Raw genomic sequence first — 25,357 nt, forward strand, 5'->3', positions numbered from 1 at the left:
GAGGCACAGGGGTGTGGAGGGGCCTGGGAGAATACTTAACTCCATCCAGGGAATCTGGAAGGTTTCTTAGAGGAGGCGACATTTAACCACGGCCAAGGGAAAGGAGCCCTGGAGGAGGGTGGAGCTGGAACAAAGGCGCAGATGTTTGGAAGGACATCAGGATGGCTGCACGTTCCACAGGTCAGCAACAAGGTTTGTGGGATGGATGATTTGGGTTGTCCTGAGGGCCCTGAATGCTAGAGAAGTATGCTGGAATTTACCCTGAGAGCTATAGATAGCACGTGGAGTCTGAGCAGGGGTGAGCCACACTCAGCCCCTCAGACACATCCTACTCACTGTCTGACCAGCTGGGTAGTCATCTTTCCTCTAGAACTTGAACCAAAACAGGATGTCCTGGATGAGACTCAAGTCTAAGCTCTGAGTAAATATGGGCTTTTCTTTTCCTGGGCATAAATTTCCCCACACAGTGAACTGAACCTCTAGGAGGCTTCCCTGGTCTTTCAGGCTGAGCTCCCAGGGTCTTAGGCCTCAGAGCCACACAGGCCTGGCTCAAGTCGCTGCTCTTGATAACTCAATAACTCAACAACTAGTTAAGTCGTGTGGCCATAGGAAAGTCTCTTCCATTCTTGAGCCTCAGTTTTCCCATCTATAAAAGGGGGATAATGGAAGCTCCTGCTGACCATGGCTTGAAAGAAGACTGTGTGTGCCCCCCACACAGGAGGTATCCAGGAAACACCAACTGGGTCATAGGGGCCTGGCTCAAGGTCTTTGGAGCTGGTGACCCACAGGCACTTTGGGCTGGAGGAGAAAGCCTCACCTGGGACGTGTCATGGTTGAAGATGACCGCATTGAGGTCCCCACAATTGTAGTGCTTGATGAGGTCCTCCGTGGTGTAGGGTGCCTGCAGGCTCCCTGCCCGCACGCTCTCATGCTGCAACAAGGTCTGGTTCAGGGCGAACAGCACCTGGGCCAAGGAAAGACAGAGGCGTGAGGGCTGCGCTCAGGAACCCTGGCTGGGCTCCAGGACCAGCCCTCCTCCTTCTGGACCTGGGGCAACAGGCCTGAAACAGAGGTCTGTGGGGCTGGCACCGGCTGGCTGGGGCTACTCATTTCCACATTTCCCCTCCTGACGTGCTGGCCTCTAAACACGTTCTGTCTGCTGTCACCTCCAGCCCTCTGCCCACAGAGGTCCCCCATAGCACTCTGGGTCTCAACAGCTTATTAATGACACAATGAGAACCCTGCTTATGTCTGGGTTTTGCAACGACGGGATTTTCTTTTCACTCTTTTATGTTCCTGCGCTGAGAGCGGCTCTCGGGTGAGCATGGACTAGCTTTGTGGTCAGGAGCAAATCTCAGCAAAGCAAAACCAGGAGATGAACAAGAACACACAAAAATCCCACCCTAAAGGTCACCTCCTCCAGAAGCCCTCCTGGCTCCGGAAAAGGCCAGAGGAACTGGGACCTTCAGAGTTAGGGTCCATACTCAAATATATTCTGGGTATCCTCAGGCTCCTCTGTCCTCTGGGTCACTGTGCCTGGCCGTGGGGACACAGCTGGCCAGCCAGATCTGCCAGGCATCAGGATCACTGGGAATGCTCCACAAACAGTCACATGCACAGACCCCACCCTCTGGGATCAGGATCTCGTATTTTAACAGACTCCCAGGGCATTTCATAAGCAGCCCCACTGCCTTTGGCTTTAGAGGATCATGGCTCAAATTGGACACAGCCAGCTGAGATACTGGGGACCTGAGAGATCATCTAGTGCAGGGTCCCCGTTCTGGGACACTGAGGCATGGTGAAGGGGAGGGATTTTTTGCTCAATCCATATAGCTGGGATGGGAGCTAGTTTCATGTGACTAAATAGCCTAGATTCCTTTGGCCAAGAGAAGAGAGGACCCTCGCCATAGTTTGGGCTATTTAGCAGAGATACAGAGAAAAACTTGCAATTCCTGTGCAAAATGTTAGGAGGCAGTCCCAGGCCACCTGTCCTGGTGTTTTCTCAGCCTCGTCCTCTGCCCTCAGCCCTCAGCCTGCAGGCCCTGCTTATCCTGTTGCCACAAACAACGTCTTGGACAACAAGACCCACACCTCTTCTCCCACTCTGATTCAGGCCCATGCATCTCTCACTGGGTCCCTTGCAAGGGTCCCTGCCATCTCTCTGCAGACCCTTGCCCCTCCCAACTATCCCAGTGAGATTATAAGGTACTTAATTCACACGCAGTGGCTGCGCACGCCTGCCCTGCTGCTTCTGTCATGGTCAGCTTGTAAAAGCATAACCGCCGCTCTATTCTTTTTGCTCAAAACTATCACAGGTCCTTCCTGCCTAGGTTAAGGGGCTAGCTCTTCAGTGACACCTCCAAGGTGTCACTTCATTTCTTTGTTGGCCCCTGTGCCTGCAAATACTAAAAACATCAGCATTCTTCAAACATAACACTCTAGCCCCTCTGTCGCTCTGGATATGCTGTTCCAGATACATAGAAAATCCTGACCCCTCTGTTCTCCAGTTGCAGCCTCAGACTTGGCTGTCAAGACTCTGATCAGCTGTCTCCCCGAGGAAGCTTCTCTGACCATGTGGGGGCCGGGTGAGGCCCTCCCTAGGGTTCCCACAGTCTCTGTGGGTGGTAGACTGACAGATTACTGGTTCCAAACCCTAACATTTCTGAGTATTCATGCCCTTTGCTGTGGAACTTTGTAGCTCCTTCCCATTCTGATGGTGGACTTGCTTTGGCTTGTGGGATGCTGGCAGCCATTATAAATGACCTCTGCCGTTACCCTGAGAACAACCCAGGCCCGCTTGCTGGAGGTGAGAGATATGTAAAGCAGAGTTGTCCAGCCATGGCCATCCTAGACCAAGACCAGCCAACAGCCAGCCAAATCCCAGACATGTGAATAAACCCAGCCAAGATAAACAGAGCTTACCCACCACTGGCCCCAGATGCATGGGCAGTAAACACTTGTTACACAGCACAACGTGGCAGTAGGTAATTGATACACCACAGTGTGAATGTTAGATCATAATTGCTATTTAATCATCAGCCTCCCCCCTCAGGCTATGGACATTTTGAAGATAGGAATTGTTTGCTACTCATTTTTCAGCCTGCAGCACTCAGCACTGTGCCTGGGAAAGACAGGGCATCACCTCATCCTTTCTTTATTTCTTTGAGCACCTTCATAGGCTGCTCATTAAGCCCTTAAGACTAGCTGCTAAAGCTTTGGCACTCTGCATTTTGAGGCATGCCACCAACCACCACATGGCAGAAGTTCCTACCTAGTGGCAACAATCACTTGGATTCAAGAACACATCATCTTGAGCAAGAAAGCTCATGAAATAGGTACACACAGCCTGGCCAAAATAGACAAAGGTAGCACGGCTTATGAGGTCATCTCCACCGCCTCTCACATTTGTTAATGGCTGGGCACGAGAGCTGGACTGGGCTGGAAGCAGCAGCCCGGGCTGTTCCCCTAATGAGCTGGCTGGAGATGAGTTCAGAGCCCCCCCACCCCACCTCTAGGCCTTTTCCAGGCCTCTAGGCTCTGGCCGCCACCACTGAAATCTGATCTGCAGCCATCTGGTGCAGGGTGTCGATGGCAGCATGGTGGTTGGGGATGGATCACAGGAGGCAGTGGCCCTGTTGCTGTGCACATTGCTAAGGCAACAGGCCCTCCCTCCCACATGAGACATGCCTCGGATGAAAGTCCGTGTCGAGGTGATCAACTTTCCTGCTCTAGGGGCAGGGCACACACACTTTCCATGACCACACCTAGCTGCTGCACACACCTGCCCCACTGCTTCTCAGAGTCAGCCTGGCCAAGGCACCACCTGACCTGTGGTGAGGTCATCAGCCCAGACACCCAGAAGACCCGGATGGGGGAGTGGGGAATGGCTCCACTGGACCTTGGTTGATTCATGGGGCCCTCACAAAGCTGGGAAGTTTTCTAGAGAATAATAAGTATGTTACAGTCTGTAGGGGGCTATGAATGGTCCTGGCATATAGGAAGTGCTGGGTAAGTGTTTGTTAAATAAAACTTAGAAGAAAATAAACCCAAACCCTCCCAGATTAGAGCTGGGAGGGCCCCAAGAGTCATCTGGTCCAGAGGCTTTTCAGGCCTTTTATAGCCATGGAATCCTTTCTTTTTGTTGTTGTTTTCTAAAGGAACCTTACTTGGAACTCAACACATGAAGCAGATAAAAATGGAAACTTCCCTGGTTGATATAAGGGAGCCAGGCAGGAACCTGAATTCCCACCAGCTCAATGTTCCCCTGCAACAGAAACTCACTGCTAAGGCCTTTCTGTGAAACCCATAGGTACCCTGGAGCCCTGTTTGAGAACCACTGATCCCATGCCCTTATCATATAAAAGAGGAGACAAGAGTCCGGAGCAGGCAGGATGAGCCTTGTCCATGGCAGCACAGTGAGCTGGGGGCAGAGGGGCTCAACTTCAAGCCTCCTGACTCAGCCCTGGACCCTGTCCAGCATCCTGGACCACAAGCCTGGATTTCCGGATGTCCATGGGCACAGTCTATATTTATCCACATGCCTTGCCACACCCATTTTCTTTTTGAAGCTTTGTAAAAATAGGCAGAAAGAGTCAAGGACTATTTATTGTTAGTCTGTTCCTAATAAGTCTGTTATAAATAGTCTATTACTAAGATATAAAATTGAGGCCAGATCATTTAAGAGGCATTGCTACATGCCACAGTAGGACTTGGGTGGGGACAGGACTGAAACCCAAGCCTATCACCCCTGACTTTCACTAATTAGGTGGGTTTGGTGCCTCCTACAGACCCCTGTGCCTAGACCCTTTAGGGACACGCATCTCACAGAGTTGTCCTGTTCTCAGCCTCCCATTCACCACTGAAGCCCGGTGTCCCCAGGAGCAGACATTCAGGAAGGCAGCTGACCCTGGGTCATGAGCTCTTTCCTCCACCTCCCACCCGTGTCCACCCCTGCACTTTGCAGTAGTCTTCATCCATTCATTACTAGAATTACTATGTTAACTGCGCACTTACTATGTGTCAGGAACTTTCTATTTCTAAGATCAAGTTACTTTATTTAATTTTTATAGCAACTCTGAGTTAAGTCTATTATTAGCCACGCTTCATAGCCTATGGCTCAGTGAGTAGGGCGCCGGCCGCATATGCTGAGGGTTCAAACCCAGCCCCGGCCAAACTGCAACAAAAAAATAGCCGGGCGTTGTGGCGGGCGCCTGTAGTCCCAGCTGCTCGGGAGGCTGAGGCAAGAGAATCGCGTAAGCCCAAGAGTTAGAGGTTGCTGTGAGCCGTGTGACGCCACGGCACTCTACCCGAGGGCAGTACCGTGAGACTCTGTCTCTACAAAAAAAAAAATAAATAAAAAAAAAATTACAAGAAAGACACATTAAGTACGTTGCCAAAGGTGCTAAAGCTGGAGAGGGGTGAAACAGGCATTTGGGCCAGTCCTGGAATGTGTGCTCTCAGCTAACCACTGTCCACTGAGGCCTCCCTCATCTCTCTCCAGGAAACAGCCAGCAGGAATGGTGCCTTAATCACTGTTAGGAAGCCAAGAGGTAGAGGGGAGTGACAGGGACAAGGTCACACAGCTGGTAAAGGACAGAAGTGGAGTTTGAAATTACATCACCCTGGCACCAGACCAGGCTTCTACAACCAGGACTTCAGTAGAATATGTCTCTTCCATAGGCATTCCTGCTGCTTCCAACAGAGGGGAGTTACCGTCATTCACTCAACAAACATTTACTGGATTTGGAGAACATTCTCCTAAGTATAGCATTGCAAGACTGCAAAAACAAAAGCATCATGTGTACTCAATGCCAATTTGAAACTAGGAGATTGAGAATCACAGGTCCACACAACAGAAAATGTGAATTTAACTCAAGAAGTGGAGACGAGGGGAGGGGTTCAGTGGCTTCCACCCAGTGGGCACAGGGCATGACATATGGTGCACTCCCTGGTGCAGGACACGGTACAACTCTGGGTTCTATCTGTCACCTCGTGTAGGCTATATAACCTAATGGTTTGTACCCTCATATTAATCAGCTATATAAAAAGGAATGAAAAAACAACAACAAAGGGCTCTGGGTCCCAAGGACCAGAACAGAATCAGAAGAAAACCAAAAACCAAAAAAACTTCTCTATATGGGGCTGAGACTGCAGATTAATTAGACTTGTATTGCATGTGTCCTGAGCTCTTTTTTTTTTCAGAGAGAGAGTCTTACTCTGTTGCCCTGGGTAGAGTGCTGTGGCATCATAGCTCACAGCAATCTCATTTTAGAGGCAATGCCATCACAGTGAGGGTTGTAAGCACACAGGCTGTATAACGAAGTGTCTGAGCCTGCCTCTACCTCCCTCTCATCCACCCTGAATTCCCAAGCCTGGAGCTGCTCAGATTCCTGGGCTGCAAAGCTTTCTGCTCCTGGCCACCTTAGAATAACAAACCTTCACTGCACGTAGCTTCAGTGGCCCACTCCGGGATAATGTTTATGATAAGGCTCTGACATGGAATAACAAACACTAGGGGAAGGGTAGCGCCTGCCATCTCCACCCCCCACCTTCGCCATGTGGGGGCCCAGCTACCAAGAGCTCCCTAGTATCCCAGGTGGCCCTCCTCACCAGGGTTTGTAGGGCACAAGGTGGCCTGCGGCATCTGAGTGCAGGCTTGAATGGAGTAAGGTAGGTGCCAGGAAAGTGGGGACAAGTTTATTGTTCCAGAGTTGTCTAGTAAACAGTCCTGGATGGGCTGGCAGAGTGAACACCAAGTCCTGTGTTCATTCGATGGCTGAGCAATGGCACTGTGAGAAGCCGGCAGGACCCCCTTTGTCATGGAGGTCTGGGCCTAGGGCTCATTGAGACTGGCCTGGATCTCTGGCTGGAGGCCTCTGAAAGTCAGGGGAATCACAGCAAAGACCTCAATCCACTAAGCCACGCTTCCTGAGCACCTACTGTGTGCCAGGCTCTGTTTTAGGTGCTGAGGAGTTAGCCAGGGACAAAACAGACAAAAATCTCTGCTCTGAACAGAGCCTACTTGCTAGAGGGGCAAACAGAATGAAATTATTAGTGAAAAATATTAACATAGAGCATGATGGGGACACTACAGCAATTCCATTGAACTGGAAGTTAGGACTGTCACCCAACTAGTCACAGTGGATGCCTCAGGCCTCATTGTCAGTAGTCTAAGAAGGGGGAGGGGTTACTGTGCTGGCTAGGATGTTCGATCCTGACTACCAAGAGGAAGTAGGATTACAAGTCCAAGAGAGGTGAGGAAGAGTATGTCTGCAGTACAGGAGGTCTGTTAGGGTGGCTCTTAGTATTACTACACTTTGGGATTGAAATCAATGGAAAATTAGACCCACCCAATCAGGCAGGACCCCTAAGGGCCCAGACCATTTAGGAATGAGGCTTGAGTCACCCCACCAGGTAAAGATCCATGACCAGTTGATGTTGTTACTGAAGGCAAAGGGAATTCAGAATCGGTAGTAGTTATAAATAGCAGTTTATAACTGCTATCACCACATGACCAGTTAGAAAAGCAAGGACTGTAATTGTCATGAGTATTACTCCTTATGTTGTTACAGATGTGTCTGTGCATGTGTGGATGTGTGTGTATCTGCCTGAAATGTCTTTTCTTTCGAATCTCTCTTATCTTCTTATCATGTAACATAAGATATATCAACTTCATACCACAGTATTTAAGTTTGTTAACTTACATCCTAGTATTTAAGTTATAGGATATCCAGAAGAAGAATAAATGTTATCCAAGGACTTTGTGTACTCTTCTGGAGAAAGAAGCAGGTGCATTTTTGGTTAGTGTGCGGTTTACTTGCATCAAGGTAGGTGCACGTGGCCACATATCATCTGTATTTGGAGACTGAATATAGTTTAAGGAAATGTGCATATTTGCCCAGTTGACAAAAACTGGACTTGTCATGATTAATTTTATATGACAACTCGACTAGGTGATAGTACCCAGATATTTGGGCAAACATCTCTTTTGATGTTTCTGTGAAAGTACTTTTAAGACAAGATTGACATTTACGTCAGTGGATTTTGAAGAAGGCAGATTCTTCTCCATAATGTGGGTGAGGCTCATCTAATCAATTGAAGGGCTTAATAGATAAAGTCGGAGCTCTGTCAAAGAAGGGGAAATTCCACCAGGAAACTGCCGTCAAATTGAACTGGTGCATCAACTCTTCCCTGGATTTCCAGCCTTTCAGCCTCCTCTACAGATTTTGGATTTACCACCTACATAAGGTATATGGCAATTCTTTGAAATCTTTCTTTATATATACATACAGATGTATGTATATATATGTACATATAGATAGATTTAGATCTAAATATTGATGCACACATTCTATTGATTCTGTTTTTTTGGAGAATGAATACAGTGTTACAGAAAGAAAACAAAGCATGAAAAGGGGTGGGGAGAGTGAGGAGGGATGGAGATCAGTGGTGCAAAGGCCCTGTGTACACTGAAGGCAGAGACCAGGGTGGTTGGAGCCAGGTCAACAAGGAGGAGAGTGATGGGAGTGGAGGTCCAAGGCAAGAACTTGCCAAATTATATGGGCTGTTGTAAGGATGCTAGGAAACCGCCTCACACCATAATCCTTTCAGATCAGGATTGTTATTTCCATATCAATAATAGGAAACAAGGAAACTGAGGACAGTGAAGTCACTTTGCACAAGGCCAGTTGCCACTTTGAACAACTGGAGCTGAGATTCAAACTCAGGTCCAGCTGGCAGGTCCTGGGTTCTTTTCTCCTATCCCTGGGGCCAACAGGCTAAGCCACCCCCACGCAGCCATTGGTTTGAAAGACAAACATATACAGACAAATAGGGGTCAGTCTTGAGCCCAGACTCGGAGGGGTCAGCTGGGAAGGAGGAGGGGTGTTAGAACCTTAGCCATGAAGCACTGTGAGAGCTGACATATGCAAAAAGAGAAGAGGTCACCTTTCCCAAGGTAACCTCACCTGGCAGAGAGCCTCCCGCTCCATTTTTACTCTGTGCCCAGCCTGGTAGATCGTTGCATCTGTGTGTCCCCTCTGGAACCCTTTCTCCACCCACCAGTTCACACTCCACTTTGCACCTGGCAGAAGAGGCTCCTTTCTTCAGGAGGTCTGCCCTGAGCCACAGCCTGGGCGGGTTCCCTGCTAAGTGCCCTCCGAGCACCTGACCCTTCCCAGGCTCTGGCTTGACAAGGAACACTCTGAGGACAGGCAATCGTCTGTCTTGGTCTTGATTGTTTCCCAGAGAGAGCACAATTCTCACACATAAGAGATGCTTGAGCAATACTTGTAGGATGGTCAAAGGTATGAAAAGCTCAGTGAGTCACCCATCCCAGGACTCCCCTCACGAGCAGTGCTGCGCCAGGATACAGCACTGCCCAGGGCACAGAGCAGGAAGGAACCGAGCCCCTGGACCTTGGGACACAGGCTGTCTGTCAGCACCCTGGGCAGGGCGTAATGGCAGTTCCATGGTAAAGGAAGCTGTTTCCAGCTTGGGGCCATTTCCTCAAAGGTTCGAGCCTGCACGGTTCCGGCTGAGGTTTGTTTATTTACTCTCCTTGCCCCACTGGCAGCGCCGATTACTTCCTTGCTTCCTGTTCAGGATTCTGAGCCTCCTAGGTCTCCGGCACAGAATCCTGTCTCTGGACAATGGGCTACTAAGCAAGAGGCATCTAAATAAACACAAGGCGTCCTGGAGCTGGGGACTGGCTCTGAACCAGGAGATGGCACTAGAGATCTTGTCACCAGCTGACTCTTTACTATGAACCCCTGTGTGAGTCACTTTTCTTCCCTGGGTCTTGGTTTGTCCACCTGTGAAAAGAACTAATTTGCACATTCATTGAACAAATATTGAGTAAGCACTTACACAGCAGATGCTTTTCCACGCCCTGGAGGCACAGGAGTAAACACAGCAAGGGAAGATCCCAGCCCTAGAGGAGCTTTCATTCTAGAAGGAGTAAGCTGGCAGTAAGGCAAACACTAAGCAAACTACCTGGCACGTTGAGAGTGACAGTTGCTAAGGACAGAATGAGGCAAAGAAGATGAAGGGAGGTGGGTCTGTTGGGCAGGGGAGGGGGTGGGGACCGACATTTTATTTTATTATTTTTTTTATGATTCATGATATATTTATTCTTTTTATTAATATTTTAATGATTGAAAAGTCATTATTATACATTTATGCATATAACCTGACATTGAAATTTTGATAGACATTACATTGAATCTATAGATTGCTTTCTATAATGTGGATATATTTGCATTATTCTTTCAGTCCATGAACATAGGATAACTTTTCATTTGTGTTTTCTTAAATTTTTTCATCAGAGTTTTATAGTGTTCAGTATGCAGGTCTTTTACCTTGGTTAAAATGACATCTAATTATTTTTTTGTTACTATTGTAAACAGGATTTTTTTTCTTGGATATTCACTGTAGAAATATTACTGCGTTTTTTTTTTTTTATTAAATCATAGCTGTGTACATTGATATGATCATGGGGCATCATTCACTAGCTTTACAGACCATTTACCAAATTTCACATATACCCTTACAAGGGACTGACATTTTAGATAAGAGGTCCCGGTAAGGCTGCGATGAGAAGTGACATTTGAGAAAGGACCTGAGGGAGATGAAGGAGGTAGCGGGGTGGCTGATAGAAGAGCTTTCTGGGCAGAGGTAAGGGTAAGTGCAAAGGCCCCGAGGCAGAAACAGGCCTGATGGGCGTGAGGAGCAGGAAGGAGGACAGCGTGGCTGGAAAGGAGAGAGTGAAGGTGAGCTCGGAGGGGAGCAGGAGGCAGACTGGCACACTGCCAGGGAAGTCGTTCAATTGAAAGAGTGACTGGGTGACTGGAGAGCAATGAATGATGGGGACATTCATAAAGATGTGGACAGGAATGGTGGAGCAGCGTGAGTGACATCAGGGGAAGCTCCAAAACCTTTGCTGGAAGGTGGGGAACAGGGACCTAAGCCAGCAGATAGCCACAGGTTCGGGAAGGGAGCACCACCGCCAAGCCTGGCTGGACCATGGCAGTGCCCAGGAAGGAGGAGAGCAGTGGGTGGAGGCAAGGAATGTTTCATCTCCCTTCCCCGTCTGTCCACCCATCTCCTGCCAGTTCTCCCATTGGAATGAGAATGTCAGGTCAGCCCAGGGCACAGAGCAGGGCAGGAAGAGTGGAAGGTGGATCGGGAAGGCAAGAAGAGACTTTCCAGCACAAGGCCGAGAAGGTATGGTGAGGTGGGCTCTGGGAGCAGGTGGGGCTTCACCGGTCTCTGTCTCCCCCAGTGATGGGAAGTCACGGGGAGTCTGAGCAGAGGAGTGCTGGGCTAGCCGTGAGGATAACAGAATCTGGGCAGGCAGAGGGGAGCCAGGGGTTCAGGCTGCAGATTAAGGCAGCTTCACCTTCCTCCTTTCCTTTCACCATCTCCCTGTCCCAATGCCCAGACACAACCCAAGGAACCATGGACTCGGACTCAAGCACAGATGTTCCCTGCCTTGTAGATCTCTGCTGGGGGATCCCAGCAGTGCTGGCCACACCTCCATCTGCCCTGCAGTGTGGGCTGGCTGAGCCCTCGGTGCTTTCCTGGGTGGGCATCGGGAGGCCTGACTCACCCTTGCTTTCTTTCCCTCTTTTCTCTGAATGGTTAGTTTCTCCACCCAAAGACCACCCTTAAAGATCCCAGTGTTCCTCCTCGGTCCTTTAAGTCATGCCAGGAAATGCTCATAAATCCGGAGCCACCCACATGATGAGATTAGCATTCTGTCGGGTAAGGAGCCTGATGGCTGGGACTGGCTGGGACTGGCCCAGAGGCTTGGGGTCTCCAGGAGAGGAGTTTCTGTGGGCCCCTTAGTTTTTAATGTTTTCAGCACAGATAAGCCCCAGGAAGGCTGAAGACCTGGATGCTGGTGCTGAAGGCTCTGACCCAGACCAGCTGTGGGACCCACTCTCTGGGCCACAAGGTCCCTTTCTGAAATATAAGGGTGGGGAGCACCTCTTAGCTCTGGAGGCCTCTACAAAGAGCCCACCCCCACCCCGGCACCTCATGATTTAAACAGTCTGTGGCTCCAGGCACTTTGCATATGAGGACTCATGTGATCTATATAACAGCCCCATAAGGGTGGCAGTATTAATCCCATGTAACAGACAGAGAATTCAGGGCTCAGAGAAATAAGTGATGCTCCCTCTCCGCCAGTGCTGGGCCCATGCCCACCGTCTTCGCTCCGTGTGGGCTTCATACATCATGTACCCCCGCTTCTGCTCCAGCCATGAACCTTTTTTTTTTTTTTAAATTTTTTCCCTCCTAATAACCACCTCTGATCTCCTAAACTGAATACACTCTGCTCACAGAGGAAAAGGAATAAAACATACTTGAAAGTTCCAGAGAATCACGTAGGCTGACTTATTCTGAGTTACAAAGCTCTGAGCAACTTCAGTGTGACGGAGGAGGTGGGCAGAGGAGCAGGTAATTATTATATAATGCTGTCGTAAGTTAATGATACATCACAGGGGCCTGGGGCCTCAGAGGAGGTGCTGACTCAGCATGGGAGTCAGTGAAGACATCGCAGGCTTTGGCTGAGCTGTGAAGAATGACGGGTGGTGAGGGGGAAAGTGCTCTCAGCAGAAGGCCCGGGCCCACACGTTGTGTCTTGAGAGGTATCAGAGTTAGCCCTGGAAACGTCCAGTAGCGGAGTCTTCTGTCTCAGGCTACGGGCTCTGGACTGTGCCCAGCCAACACGTACCACCCTCCTTCACCCAACATTCGACAGTGGACAAGTCACCTGTGGAGGAAGGTGCAGACGGGGACCAGCCTTCTGAGACCTGCAGAGGGACAGTGGTCTGCACGGGAGGTGACTGGTCAGCAGTGGCCATGGTTACCATCATCATCATTACTGTCATCAATCAGCTGCTTCCATTGGGTTAAAGAATGTCATTTTTATTTTTCCTACTGTCTCAGATCTGCCCTGCTGACACAGCTGCCTAGACTTCAAAAGGCAAGTCTCCATGTTCATTTGCAAAATCAGTATGAAATTCCTAGAGGGGCTGTGTAATTCCTCTGGCCTGACCACACAGCAATTACCAATTTGTGGGGGTGGGGGTGGTGGTTTACAGGCCCTGCAGCAGTGTGGGCCCTCCTCTTTGCTTTGGTCCTGGGCAGCGGCCAGGGAGGACCGGGTTGGAGTGGGGACCTCCAGGTGGCCCAGTGTGGGAGGAAAGGAGTTGGCTACGTGAGCACTGAATTCTGAAGAGAGAAATTGTAACACGCCTCCACGTTTGTCTGCTGGGCCACCACTACCAAGGGCTTCAGAGACAAATGAGCCACAGAAAGAGTAGGTCTCTCACCCAGCTCAAAGCTGGGACCTGCTGCAGACAGGCTGTATGAAGCGCTCACCATGGCTCTTTCAGTGATGGGCTCGTAGACTGTGGGATAGGCCCTTGTCCTTGCTGGGCCTCAGCTTACCCATCTGCAAGTGAGAAGAATAATACTATGTATTTGTCATGCCTGCTTGAGATTAATGTTCTAATAGCCTTGTAAAGCATCATTGCCCTTCCTTAGGACAGACACACACACACACCCTTCCAGGGAGCTTCTGTTCCCTAAGCACTGGAGTGGGTCCTAGCTGCAGGAGGTGATCTGAGGTGGGGGGAGAGCTCAGCGTCTGTGGCTGGGATTCCTATTTCCTCTTCAATGTTCAGTCTGGGCTAGCACCAGGCTCTGTGCTGGGTGCTGGGGCCAGGGGACAAAAACAGTGCCAATTCTTTCCTTGAGGAGCTTGCAGACAGGGGAGGAGCAGAGCGAGAGAGGTTCCCAAGGACTTGGGACAAAATTGAGCACATTGGTTAGAGCTGGGGTCAAGGGATGACCGCCTAGCAGAATGGGGAGGCATACAAACAGCAGATCCCAAAGGAGGTGACTCTGCAGCAAGACCCTGTGGGGCATATATTTGCCACATAAAAAAGAAAGAAAAGGCATTCCAGGCAGTGGCAACAGTCCATGCAAAGGAATGAGGCCTGGGGAGGCTGGCAGGTTTGGGGACACGCCTATGATCACCCTGGGCGGCAGTGCGGGTAGCAGTGGAGAAGGGCGTGGGATGGGCCCGGAGCGGGGAACAGAGGAGGATCCACAGCTTAGACGTTATGTTCGGACTACGGGAAGCCCCTGAAGTTTTTAAGCAGTCAGTGCTCTGTTGGGCTTTGGGTTTAGAAGTTGCCCTCTGGCTGCTGTGTGCAGGAAGGCATAGAGGGGCAGACTCCAGGCAGGTGACAGTCTTATCCCTGCACCCAGAAAGGTGAGGAGGTCCTTCCTGGGCCCCGGGTGCTCTGGGGATGCATGGAGGAAGTGAGACCTCCATATTCTAGAACCTTTTAACTCAGGGCTCTAAGGCTCTCTCGTTTCCTGTCACTGCCCGTCTCCCCTTCCTCAACTTTTGGAGCTGGGCCTTCCAGCCCCTCTTCCTCCCTTTAGGAATCCTGGACCCACCTTGGGGCAGGGGCTGGACAAAGCAGGTGCAGGCAATAGGCAGGAAGGAGAGCAGCCTTCTGGGACATGCACAGGACCCTGTGGTGCTGAAAGTCCAGGGAGCGACAATCCTCCTAGGGTGCATGAAAGGGGACAGTTGCACAGAACCTGGCCTCACAAAACTAAACGCACGGCCAACGTCTCCTGGGTTTTGTGTGTTTGAAGTCACAGGGGATACATCTTGCCAGAGGATGGAGTGTTGAAGACTTTGGTACTGCCAAGACAACATCAGGTGGGGGAGGGGCCAGAGGTCCGGCACAGGGCTTCTCATTGTGCAGAGAGGTTGCTGAGCCTCAGAGAGGGCAGGAAGGTGCCTGAGGTCACACAGCAAGCCAGGGTACTAAGGCAGAAACAGGGCACCCGTCTGCTTCACTTGGGCGCTCTGGTCTCCTATGCCCCCTTATCCACTTTTCCCCTACCACAGAAAGGGAAAATGTTTTTAGACCCAAGGCAAAAGAATGTGGAACTGAAATCTGAGCCTTGAGTTTTGGGAAAAGAACACAGAAGAGCGAGACACATTCTGGAAGAGCAGAGATCACCTTTCACTGCAGATGGGAAATACTCAGCGCTGCCCAAGGCCTTCTTGTCTCACAGGTCTGACCAAGAAGGGCAACTGAGTGCAAAGCAAGGTGATGGGAGCAGAGAAGGACCCCCGCCTTCCAGAGAGCTGGTTAAAGGGGCCAGTCTGCTTCAGGATCCACCATGGGCAGAAAGAGGATCTTTCCAGCCTCTTAGCTCTTTATCCAAATCTTGTGGGGCCTTAGGCCCTTGCTGACATCCCAGCATGGACCTGCTGCTGCCAGGTCAGAGGCTGAGGTCCCTGCTGGCCCCCGCTTGTCCACAAGCCACTCATCTACCCTGCCTCCCTGGACATTCACCTCCTTCGAGAAGGCCTCCCCTTCAGCTCCTGCAACTGAGAAACATAGCTGCAGGCCAGGGCTGCTTTCTGTTCTGGGGTTCTGGGGTTCCACAAGACTGAGGGTTGTGTAAGAATGTGTGTGTGCAAGGGAGAGAGAATGACAGAGACAGACCAAGTCAGGACAGGAGTGCAGACTGCACCGTGTGCAAACCTAGCCATGCAGAGGCCTAACCACAGACTTAGAGTCACACATGTAATGAATGTGTTTGTTCCTGGGCGGGTACTGTGCGGGGGTTCCGGGGAGACTGAGGTCAATAAGACTCAACTGCCCCTTTCCTGACACCAAGGGCTCATGGATCATTCTCCATGGTACAGTCTCTCTCTCTCTCTCTCTTTTTTTTTTTTTTATTAAATCAGAGCTGTGTACATTAATGTGATCATGGGGCACCATACACTGGTCTCATAGACCGTTTGACACATTTTCATCACACTGGTTAACATAGCCTTCCTGGCATTTTCTTAGTTATTGTGTTAAGACATTTACATTCTACATTTGCCCGCCAGGCCCTCTGCAATCTGGTCCAGTGGTGTTTGTGTCTTCAACCTCATCCCCCCTGACACCTTCCCTTTTAGTTTTTTTTCTCTCCTTGCTGCTGGAGGGCACTGCACACTGTGGCCCCAGGTCCTGGGGCCCAGGTGCCAAGCTACATCTCACATCCTGAGCACCTGGGACTTGATGCGGGTCCCACTGGTTCTGGGCTTAACAAGGAAAGGGGATGCTGTGTGTGGGTGCAATTTTTAAAAATCATTAATGAGACTATAGCACTCCCAGACTTAAATTCTTCAGGGCTCCCCTCTGCTCCAGGAATAACAATGAACTTCTTCAACATGGGCCTTCAGCCATACTTGGCAAGACCCTGCACATCTCTCCATATCATCCAGCTCCCAGATCTCCTTATTCTGTGTCTTTACTGACTTTACTGTTTTTTGTTTTAATGTACTATTTCTTTCTGCTTTAGGGCCTTTGCACGTGCTGGTCCTTCTGCCGGGTACGTCCTTCCTACATCCCTCCCTTTTTGCTCACTTATATTTCTACTTATATTTCAGAGAGTGGCTCTAGGATCACCTCCTGAACACTCCTTCTCTAATCCCCCAGGTCAGCTCAAGGGCCCCTGTTCAAAGCTCTCCTAGACTCTACAATTTTTGTGGAGTACTCATTACAGTATGGCTTTATACATTTATATGGTTAGTCATTTATTTAATGTCTGCTTATTCTAATAATGATATTAAATATCATCGATCGATCATTTGCCCTATGCCAGGTACTGTGCAACGTTTGTTACAAATATTATTTATTAAGTTCCAGCAACTCTGTGAGGTGGTTTCCATTTTTATCCCCATATTACAGGTGAGACAAAGAAGGCACAGAGTGTAAGTGCTGTGTGAATGAAGACAGTCTGGTAGTATTAGCCATGTGCCAAACAGTCTCCTACCAGCTGCTGTGTGGACATGACTGGGGGTGGGGGCAGGGGGCATGTCAGCTTTACTCACCCTCCTATCCCAGTACCTAGCCAGGACCTGCCACCTGCAGCCACCCCCTAAAGAGACAAAAGGAATGGAGGCAGGAGGGAGAGGAGGGGAGGGGAGGCTGGCCTCTCTGGGCAGCCAGCCCTACAGGAGATGCCTCTAGAGGCCAGGTTTTCCCTCCCCCAACTCCATACCCCTGGCTCCTGGATTAGAGAGAGCCAGTGTTCAAAACTAGTAAGTGTGTTTTTAGGAACATGCTGGAACCCCAGGTGTGAGCCAGCTCTGGGCTAAAGCCTACAGACAATTAGAACCTTGGGATTAGAAGGGACTCAGAAATGGTACAGCCCAGGAGTTCTCAGCTGTGAGATTTCTCTTTTCAAAGCCACTCTTTTCCCTATACTCTTGGCTCCTGTCACATATCCCTGGGGGACACTCCTCAGTTTTAGGCAGGGGGTGGTGGCAGTGCAGTGTAGTGACAGGTAGCCCATCCTCTGTCCAGCTAGCTGTGCCATCATGGGATGTGGACTGTGAGGAGGACCTTCCTCACATGGCCCTGAAATCTTTCTCCTGGGGGCTCTGTGCACCTCCCCAACCTGCTTCTGAGACTGGCATCTGCTCCTCTGGGGATGGGGGCCCAGGCCTTTACCTGCCCCTGCCATTCTCCATTTCAGTCAGGCTCCCACCATGCCCAGCTGCACCCAGACCCACAGCCCTCTGGCACCCATGGGGGCAGCAGACTGGAGCAGGCTTGGGAGGTCAGCGAGCCTGGGAGGCTTCCACCCGGCTCCTCAGCCCCCCTTTGAAGGGGATCAGGTTCCCCCACAAACATAATTGAACGAAAATATGAGAGAGAAAAGGTCTTTGTTCTCCCATTTACAGCGTCAGAAAATATGTAACAAATTAGCCGTTTATGAGGTAAGAGAATGTGGCTGTGCGCTGCGGCGGGGAGGCTGGGCCACCACACAAGGGGGCCTTTCAGTGGGCTGCACGGGGGGTGGCGCTGCGCAGGGACTGCCCGCCTGCCACCACAGCCCAGCATTCATGGGGTGACGCAGGGCTCCCTGCTGGCCCCCTGGCGTGGCCTCTGGGTAAGGCTTGGTGAATGGGAACAGGGTGCCACCAGCCTGTGGTGAATGCCATTCTTGGAAGAGCCAGGGGACAAGTGAGAGTGGGGACTGCAGGGGTCCCCTGGTAGCCCTGAGTCTCACCTCTCCTTCTCAGAATCTGTTTTTAAATCTCTAACGTGACGATCTCCAAGGGCGCGTCCAACAGCTTTCAGGGCACAAATGTCCAGCTGTAGAGAGGCCTCAGTGGCTTCTACACCTTGGGGTGGGGGGTAATTCTTGGCATTGCACGTGATCTTTCTCTCAGACACCTTTGGCTTTTCTTCCAGGGTTTCATGGAGAGCTCTAGCTGCAGTGTGGAGAACAGTCCACATTAATGCCAAGGCGAGGAGGGTGGCTGGCCAGGCAGGAAGCAGCCCCTGGGCTGGGAGAGAGGGAAGGGCACGCCTCTCCGCAGCCTTGCTGGGGCCTTTATTTGCTCCACTGGGGGTGTCTAGAATCAGATGGAGTGGGGGGAATTTGAGCAATGTGAAAGACACCCCTGGGCCCATCCGGTTTGGTGATTAAGTGTTGGGATTTAACATCCTCTGACTTGTCCCACGGTGGCTCTGAAGCCTTGTGACACTAATGCTTCACGAGTCCATCCCTCATATTCCGTGGCTTTGGCCTCTCTTGATTTGGAGTTCAGATTCTGTGGTTAGACCATATGTTTCTGGGGCTGGCATTTTCCATTCATTTCTAAAAATTTTTAAATTTTGTGATTATCGTCTAGAGACATTCATTTTTTTTTTTAAAAGTATAAACTATTCACATACAGACAAGCCTGAGTTTGGGAAAGGTCTCAGTATAATAAGACATTTGGCCTTCAATACAGTCTCACAGGGCTAGGGCAGGGCAGGGCAGTTACCCTGCAGGCTCGAGCAAGGGGATTCTCCCTGGCCGGGACCCATGCTGATGGGACTCTCTTGCCCTTTCCCCTCCAGTCTCTCCAGGGCTGGGAGGCTCTCGGCCCGTACCAGTCTAGCGCAAGGAATCCCCGAGAAAAGTGGGGTGCTGGGCTTCTGCACGAATATCCTGAGTGTTTGGTCTGCAGTCACAAACACATAGCTTTCCTGGATCTGATTTTATTTATTTTGGTTGGATCTTTAACAGTTCTTTACAAGGCTGAAACTGAAGCTGCCTGCGGTCCCCGGGAGACTTGCTAAAACTTCAACTGCACCCAGTTTAGCAGAGCGACTTGAAAGTTAATCAGCGGCGAGGGACAATTTGCCTCCTTATTTCCAGCCCTGGAATTTGGCGGCAGATGGAATTCGGGGCCTGGTGTGGATGCAGCAAGGAACACAGCAGGGCCTGTGCCCCTTGGTATGCCCTTGCAAGGTCTGGGCTTGATGTTCCCCGTGAGGGTAGGCGGTGCCAGGAAGGGTTTCTCGCTTGAGAGAACAAAGGCTACAAGGCTGCCCCAACCCAGGTACAAGGCCACTGCTCCAGACCTGTGCAGATTAATCCTTTAGATACACAATTCTGAGCTTATGCAGACTGAGCCATGCCCTGGGATCTGGGGAAGCAGAGGTGGAACTGGGTTTAGCTGTGGTCCTCCGCTATGCGGACCAGAGACGGTGGGCACCTTCTCCATCAAACTGCAAAGCACACGTCTGCCCCACTTGCCATCGCTTTCTCAGTAAAGCCTTGAGAGGTGGACAGACAATTATAAGAGCAGTCAGAGGCCCTGGGTTAAAGTCCACATGCACAGTTACAGTACATCAATCTACTTTCTCTGAGTCTTTCAGAGAAGGTCCCCTTGGACCCCTGACTTTAGAGGTGATCTACCCCTCCTCAGGTACTCCCATTTCCATTTACTCTGTGGTACTCTTCTCCATAGACTTATCAACTTCTAACATACTACGTTGGTTACCATTACCATGTTGACAGTTTATCACATCACCTCCCACTAGAAGGAAAGACCCTCCCTCCATAGGGAAGGGATGTTGGGTTTGTCCACAGATACACCTTCAGCCATGAAATGTGCTCAGTGAATGTCATATGAACACAGGAATGAACAGTGTGGTATTGACCATTCCCGGGCCCTCCTATGCAGTTTCAGTCTCCCCCAAGCTTTAAACCTCCATCTTTTCAGCAGCAGGGTGCTGGTGCCTGGGGAGATGGCAAGGCAATGCTTACACACCACCAAATGCAACTGTTCACTTTATAAAGCTCAGAGATGGGCAGGGGCCTGTCCTAGGTCACACAGCACAAGAACAAATGTTTAGATAGATCTTGGGATATGCCTGTGAAACTCTTTGCTCCCACCCCAGCCAGTGGGGCCTGGTCTACTCCAAGCCTGATGAGGTGCCACGAAGGTAACCCACAGGGAAGGGGGAGTGGGAGCTCTCAATGAGGTCAGCAGTGGTGAGCAGGGCGAGGCTCTGGCTGCTGGGCCGTCGCTTCCCCAGTTGGCCTAGCTCCTCGCTGCTTCTAGCACGCTGTATCCTTTGCCTCAAGTGCCCATTTTTCGTGTGGGTCTCATGTTCCATCCTCACTTAATAGGCAGGAGTAACAATAATTTGAAGTTGATGGATACCATTTATTAAATACTGAGCCACACACACACACACACACACTCTATCTTTCTCATTTAATCTTCCCAAGTCCTGTGAAATAATTACTAATATTTCAGTTTTAAAAATAACAAAACTAAGGCTCAAAGAAGCACAACCACTTGCCAAGATTGCTTAGGTAGTGGCAGGAAGTTTGGACCTCAGAGTTCTTTAGTCCTCCTAGATCTTTGGACACCTGCTGTCCTCACCTCCCCTGAGCATCTGTGCTGTGCTGGTGCCCCGACCTGGGCTCATCCCCTCCCCTCACTCCTTTCTTGCAGAAAGTCTCCTCTCAACTCCCATGGATACAGAGAGGGCTCCTGTCTTCCCCAGCAGGGCTTCTGAAGCTCTATCATTTTTACACACTGGGGCTAAAGGGCAGAGGTCACTCAGCAGCTACCCACCAGGGGTTGTTCAGTATAAGGCTTTGTGTTGTGCAGCCTTGAGAGGTGGACAGAGAATTATACTAGTAATCAGAGGCTCTGGGTTCAAGTCCACCCATGCACAGTTATGGCAATTCAATATACCTCCTCTGAGTCTCCATGTCTTCATCTGAAGAGTGGGTATAAGAAATCCCAGGACTGTTTGAGGAGCTTGACTCAGCTCCAGGATCTGGCTGTGGGAGCAGGAATCAACAGCCCAGGATCTTAGGACCCACCAGAAGCAAACAACCCGCCTGTTTGCCCAGGCTGAGAGTTGCCTTGACAATGCCCCTGCCAGGAAGGTGCTCAGGGCTGTGCCATGTCTCTGAGGCAGGAGTTCAGCGATCCCAAAGCAGCCTGCTGCAAGCTGTTGCTAGAAAGTGCTTTTCACACTGAGCTAGACCCACCGGCCCCTCAGAGCTCATCTGTGCCCTGTGATTCGGGACAGGCCTGCAGAGATTGAGGCCAGCAGCCATCCCCTGTGTCAGTCTTTCTCCAGCATGGATTCCAGGCCACCTCCTCAAGCCTAGTCACCCTCTTTGTACACCCTTCAGGCTGTCATCATCCCTTGTTCCAAAAGCAGTGGATACAGACATTTGATGAAAAAGAAACATTTCACAGGAGTTGGAACAATGAGGAGCTGCTGACTACCTCTCAGCCAACCAGAAAATGTAATTAACCTCACTGCCCACCCCAGAGCACAGGCCGTGTGTTCTCCCTCTCTCATTCACACACAGAGGTGCACAAACATGTGCACGCACACTCTCAGTCACATTCACGTTCTAAAACACACCACTCAGATTTTATACAAAGGTGTGTCTTAAGTACAGACAGACAAACCCAGATGTACACAGACCCTCAGGCATGTGTCTGCGTGCACACCCACACTCACTCTCACGCATACACACCCACTCACACACATGCTCTCACATACATTCACTCACATGCTCACATACACTCACACACTCACATGCTCTCACATACACATCCACACACGTTCTCCCACACACACTCATTCTCACACACTCACACACTCACACATACACATCCACACACGTTCTCCCACACACTCATTCTCACACACTCACACACACTCTCACACACATGCTGTCAAATACACTCTCACACTCACACACACTCTCACACACTCACACATACACACCCACTCACACGCTCACATACACTCACACACACTCACATACACACCCACACACGTTCTCCCACACACACTCTCACACTCACACACACTCTTGCACACACTCTCACATACACTCTCACACTCACTCTTGCACACACTCACACATACACACCCACTCACACACACGTTCCTGCATATACTCCCCCCCACATATGCTCTCACATACATTCACTCAACATACACACACACCCACTCACACACATGCTCTCACATACACGCCCACTCACACACATGCTCTCACATACAGTCACACACACCCACTCACACACCATCTCGTATGTACTCGCATATACACTCCCTTTCATACACATGCTCTCACATACACCCACCCACGCCCACACACTCACTCTCACACAGATGCTCTCACACTCACATACACACACACACTCTCACTCACGCTCCTCCTGTAGAGGGCCTGCTCATCCCCAGGCCTGGCCAGTCTCCTGTGCCTTGCTCTGAGCTCTCGCTCTCCCTCCCTCCTCCTGAACACATCTGTGGGCTCACCCTGGGGAAAGAACTGTCCCCCTCTTTACTCTGGGCATCTATGAATCTCAGAAATCAGGCCACAGCTTGGTTTTAGGTTCTGGTGTGAAGTGTAGGTGTCACCTCGGCCGTCAGGCTTACCCCTTTTCAGACAGCTCCCCCACCAAGCTCTGAGCTTCACTGTCACAGGCAGTGTGGGGGGAGGAGGCAGATAGGGAATCAGACCATGGAATCAAATCCTGGCTTTGCCACTTACTCAGTGACTTTGGGCCAGGTCCCTTTGAGCTCTTTTACAGATGGCTATCTCCCATTTATAAAATGGGGCTTTCTCTCAGGGTTGGTGTGAAAGCTGGAGAGAACATTCATACTATGCTTTTCATTTTTAAATCCTACAAGACAGCTGGTGTTATTTCTATTTTAAAGATGAGGAAACTGAGGCACATGGAAGTTGCACAGCAACACGTGGTTGTGATTATCATGCAGAGCATTATCCTCTCTCAAGTACCTTTGCATTTTGGTTCCAGCAGCTGAGGGCCAGAACATCAGTGATGAGAACACGCTTATGAGCATTGCTGGCCCTAATCCAGGTGGTCTTGCAGGAGAAGGCTGTGGCCCCATCCAGCATGTCACACAGAGTGAGCACCACCCAGGCCACACCCTCAGATCCTGGAGTATCTGAGTATTTCCAAGGTGCCATTTGCTAAAGGCCAGGGTATCAGCACCCCCTCAGTGGTCTGCAGTTCAATCTGAGCTCTGGTGACCACCTATTGACCATCCACCTTGTACTATACGTGCTCTTTGCCCACATTCTCACTGCTATGGGTGGATGGGGTTACCATGCCCACTTCACAGATGAGGACAAAGTGGAGCAGTATGCCCAGGCCGGGCACCCCTGGTAGGTAGAGAAAGTGCACTCAAACCACACCTGCCCAGGCTCTATGCATTCTGCATCGCAAATTTACTGGAAGCAGAGGACACAGGTGGGAGAGGGGTCCCCACCACCAAGAGGCTGAGCACAGGTGCAGGGTGAATTATGGAGGGTGACATCCGAGGCTCCTGGCCTTTTAATAGTTTCTTTCCTCCCTCTGTGTTCCATTGTTCCCAGAACCCAGAGCTGCCTGTGGAGAAGCCTGTGGAGAAGCTAATCATGGGCAGTTACCACCGTGGCACATCATAAACAGTGTGTAAAAGGCCCAGGGAGCTCAACTCACACCCTGACAGAGCCAGGCAGCACCCCTACACACACACACACACACACACACACACACAGCCCACAGGAGGCGGCTGGCCTGGCCTTGCTGGGTCTTCATCCTGGTTAGGAGCCCATACGAGGAGGATGAATGGCCAGGCCACTTTTACCCATGGAGTATCTCTGGTTCAGAGGGATGACTTTCTCAAGGTCACAGAGCAGGCTGTGGAAGGGACAGGGACTAGCTGTCTTTGTTTTGCAGAGCACCATGAGCAGGAATAAAGGCTGGCCCCACTATAGTTTCCAAAACACTTCCAAATCTGAGCCCACCTCAAACCACTTCCAGCCAGCTAGACTGCTTACAAATTCTTACAACAGCCGTTTTGTAAACGCAGAAGGGAGACTCACAGAAAGCAAGCCACAGGCCACCACCAGCCCCACCAGGGAACGGCCTTCTCACAGAAAACTCTGACTTCAATGCCTTGCTCCAAAGCCCACTGTGGCTTCCCACCACCATCCTGTGTTTCAAGGCCCGATACTGCCTTCTTTAAATTCACTGTCCCCTCACATACTGCATGGTTCTGAGAGGTCAACTGATTACTTCTGAGTACCCCGAGACCCCACTCTCTTTCACCCCTCTACATGTCTGCTGAAGCTATGCCCTCTACCGGGAAGGTTCTCCTGCCACGCCTCCACCTGCCTGACGCCTACCTGTGTTTTGAGCGTCCATTCTTCATGGGTTTGCACTGAGGAATGCATGGATCTCTGGGACTGGATGCTGAGTTCTGCGAGGGTGAGTCACAGGACTCCTGGGCACAGCTCATGGAATTCAGCCTGGCACACAGTAGGTGCACAAAAAGACCCTCCCCAAAGGGATCACTGTCCAAACTTGCAGGAGTTACACATACTCCCAGCCCCTAAGGGGTCAGGGAATTCTCAGGGTGCACTAAGCTGAGAGGAATCTCCTGAGTTTCCAGCATGTGTCTCTACTCTATTATGGGAAACTGACTCTCTCAGGCTACAGCAGTGTGTGGGTCCTTGGACTGGGAGTCAGGAGCTTAGGTCTGTACTCTGCCTCCACCTCTAACTTGCTGTGTAGTACTGGGCGAGTCCTCACCCCTGGCTGGGTCTTGGTTTCCTCATCTGTTCCATGGGGAGAAGTCAAAAGCTCCAGCAGGATGGAGAGCAGCTTTGTCTCCTCGCAGACGTGGGCCTTGGCGCCTGGCAGGTGGCAGACGCTTAGACAGATTAGTTAGCCCCCTAGCTGTGGTTCTCAGTGGGGTGGGAGAGATGTTAGGTTTTCGTGGGGGGTGGTGGTGGTGGTGGTGGTGACTGGAAGGTCATGTGCAGTTTGAAAGTTAAGCAGTCTAGCTGGCTGGAAGTGGTTTGAGGTGGGCTCCATCATCACATATAGGTCAGGGTAGAAAGGCCGGGCTGGAGCTGAGCCACAGATTCACCTGTGGTCAGAGGAGGAACACCTGGCTTTCTGGATGGAAGGACCTTCTAA

The 25,357-nt window shown here is 50.7% G+C and overlaps 1 protein-coding gene across 8 annotated transcripts in view; it reads right to left on the reverse strand.

Moving 5' to 3' along the window:
* Nucleotides 1-25,357, reverse strand: part of TRABD2B (TraB domain containing 2B) — a 254,575-nt gene that overhangs the window by 57,530 nt on the left and 171,688 nt on the right. For all 8 annotated transcript variants that reach the window (XR_008376864.1, XM_053575780.1, XM_053575782.1 and 5 more), the window contains exon 3: nucleotides 818-964. Coding sequence is in view for 7 of the 8 variants with exons in the window: in XM_053575780.1 (XP_053431755.1) it covers nucleotides 818-964 (147 nt within the window). In the remaining variant the exon portion in view is untranslated. The remainder of the gene's footprint in view (nucleotides 1-817; nucleotides 965-25,357) is intronic.

The sequence above is a fragment of the Nycticebus coucang genome, chromosome 22 (genome assembly GCF_027406575.1).
Source record: "Nycticebus coucang isolate mNycCou1 chromosome 22, mNycCou1.pri, whole genome shotgun sequence".
Lineage (NCBI taxonomy): Eukaryota > Metazoa > Chordata > Mammalia > Primates > Lorisidae > Nycticebus > Nycticebus coucang.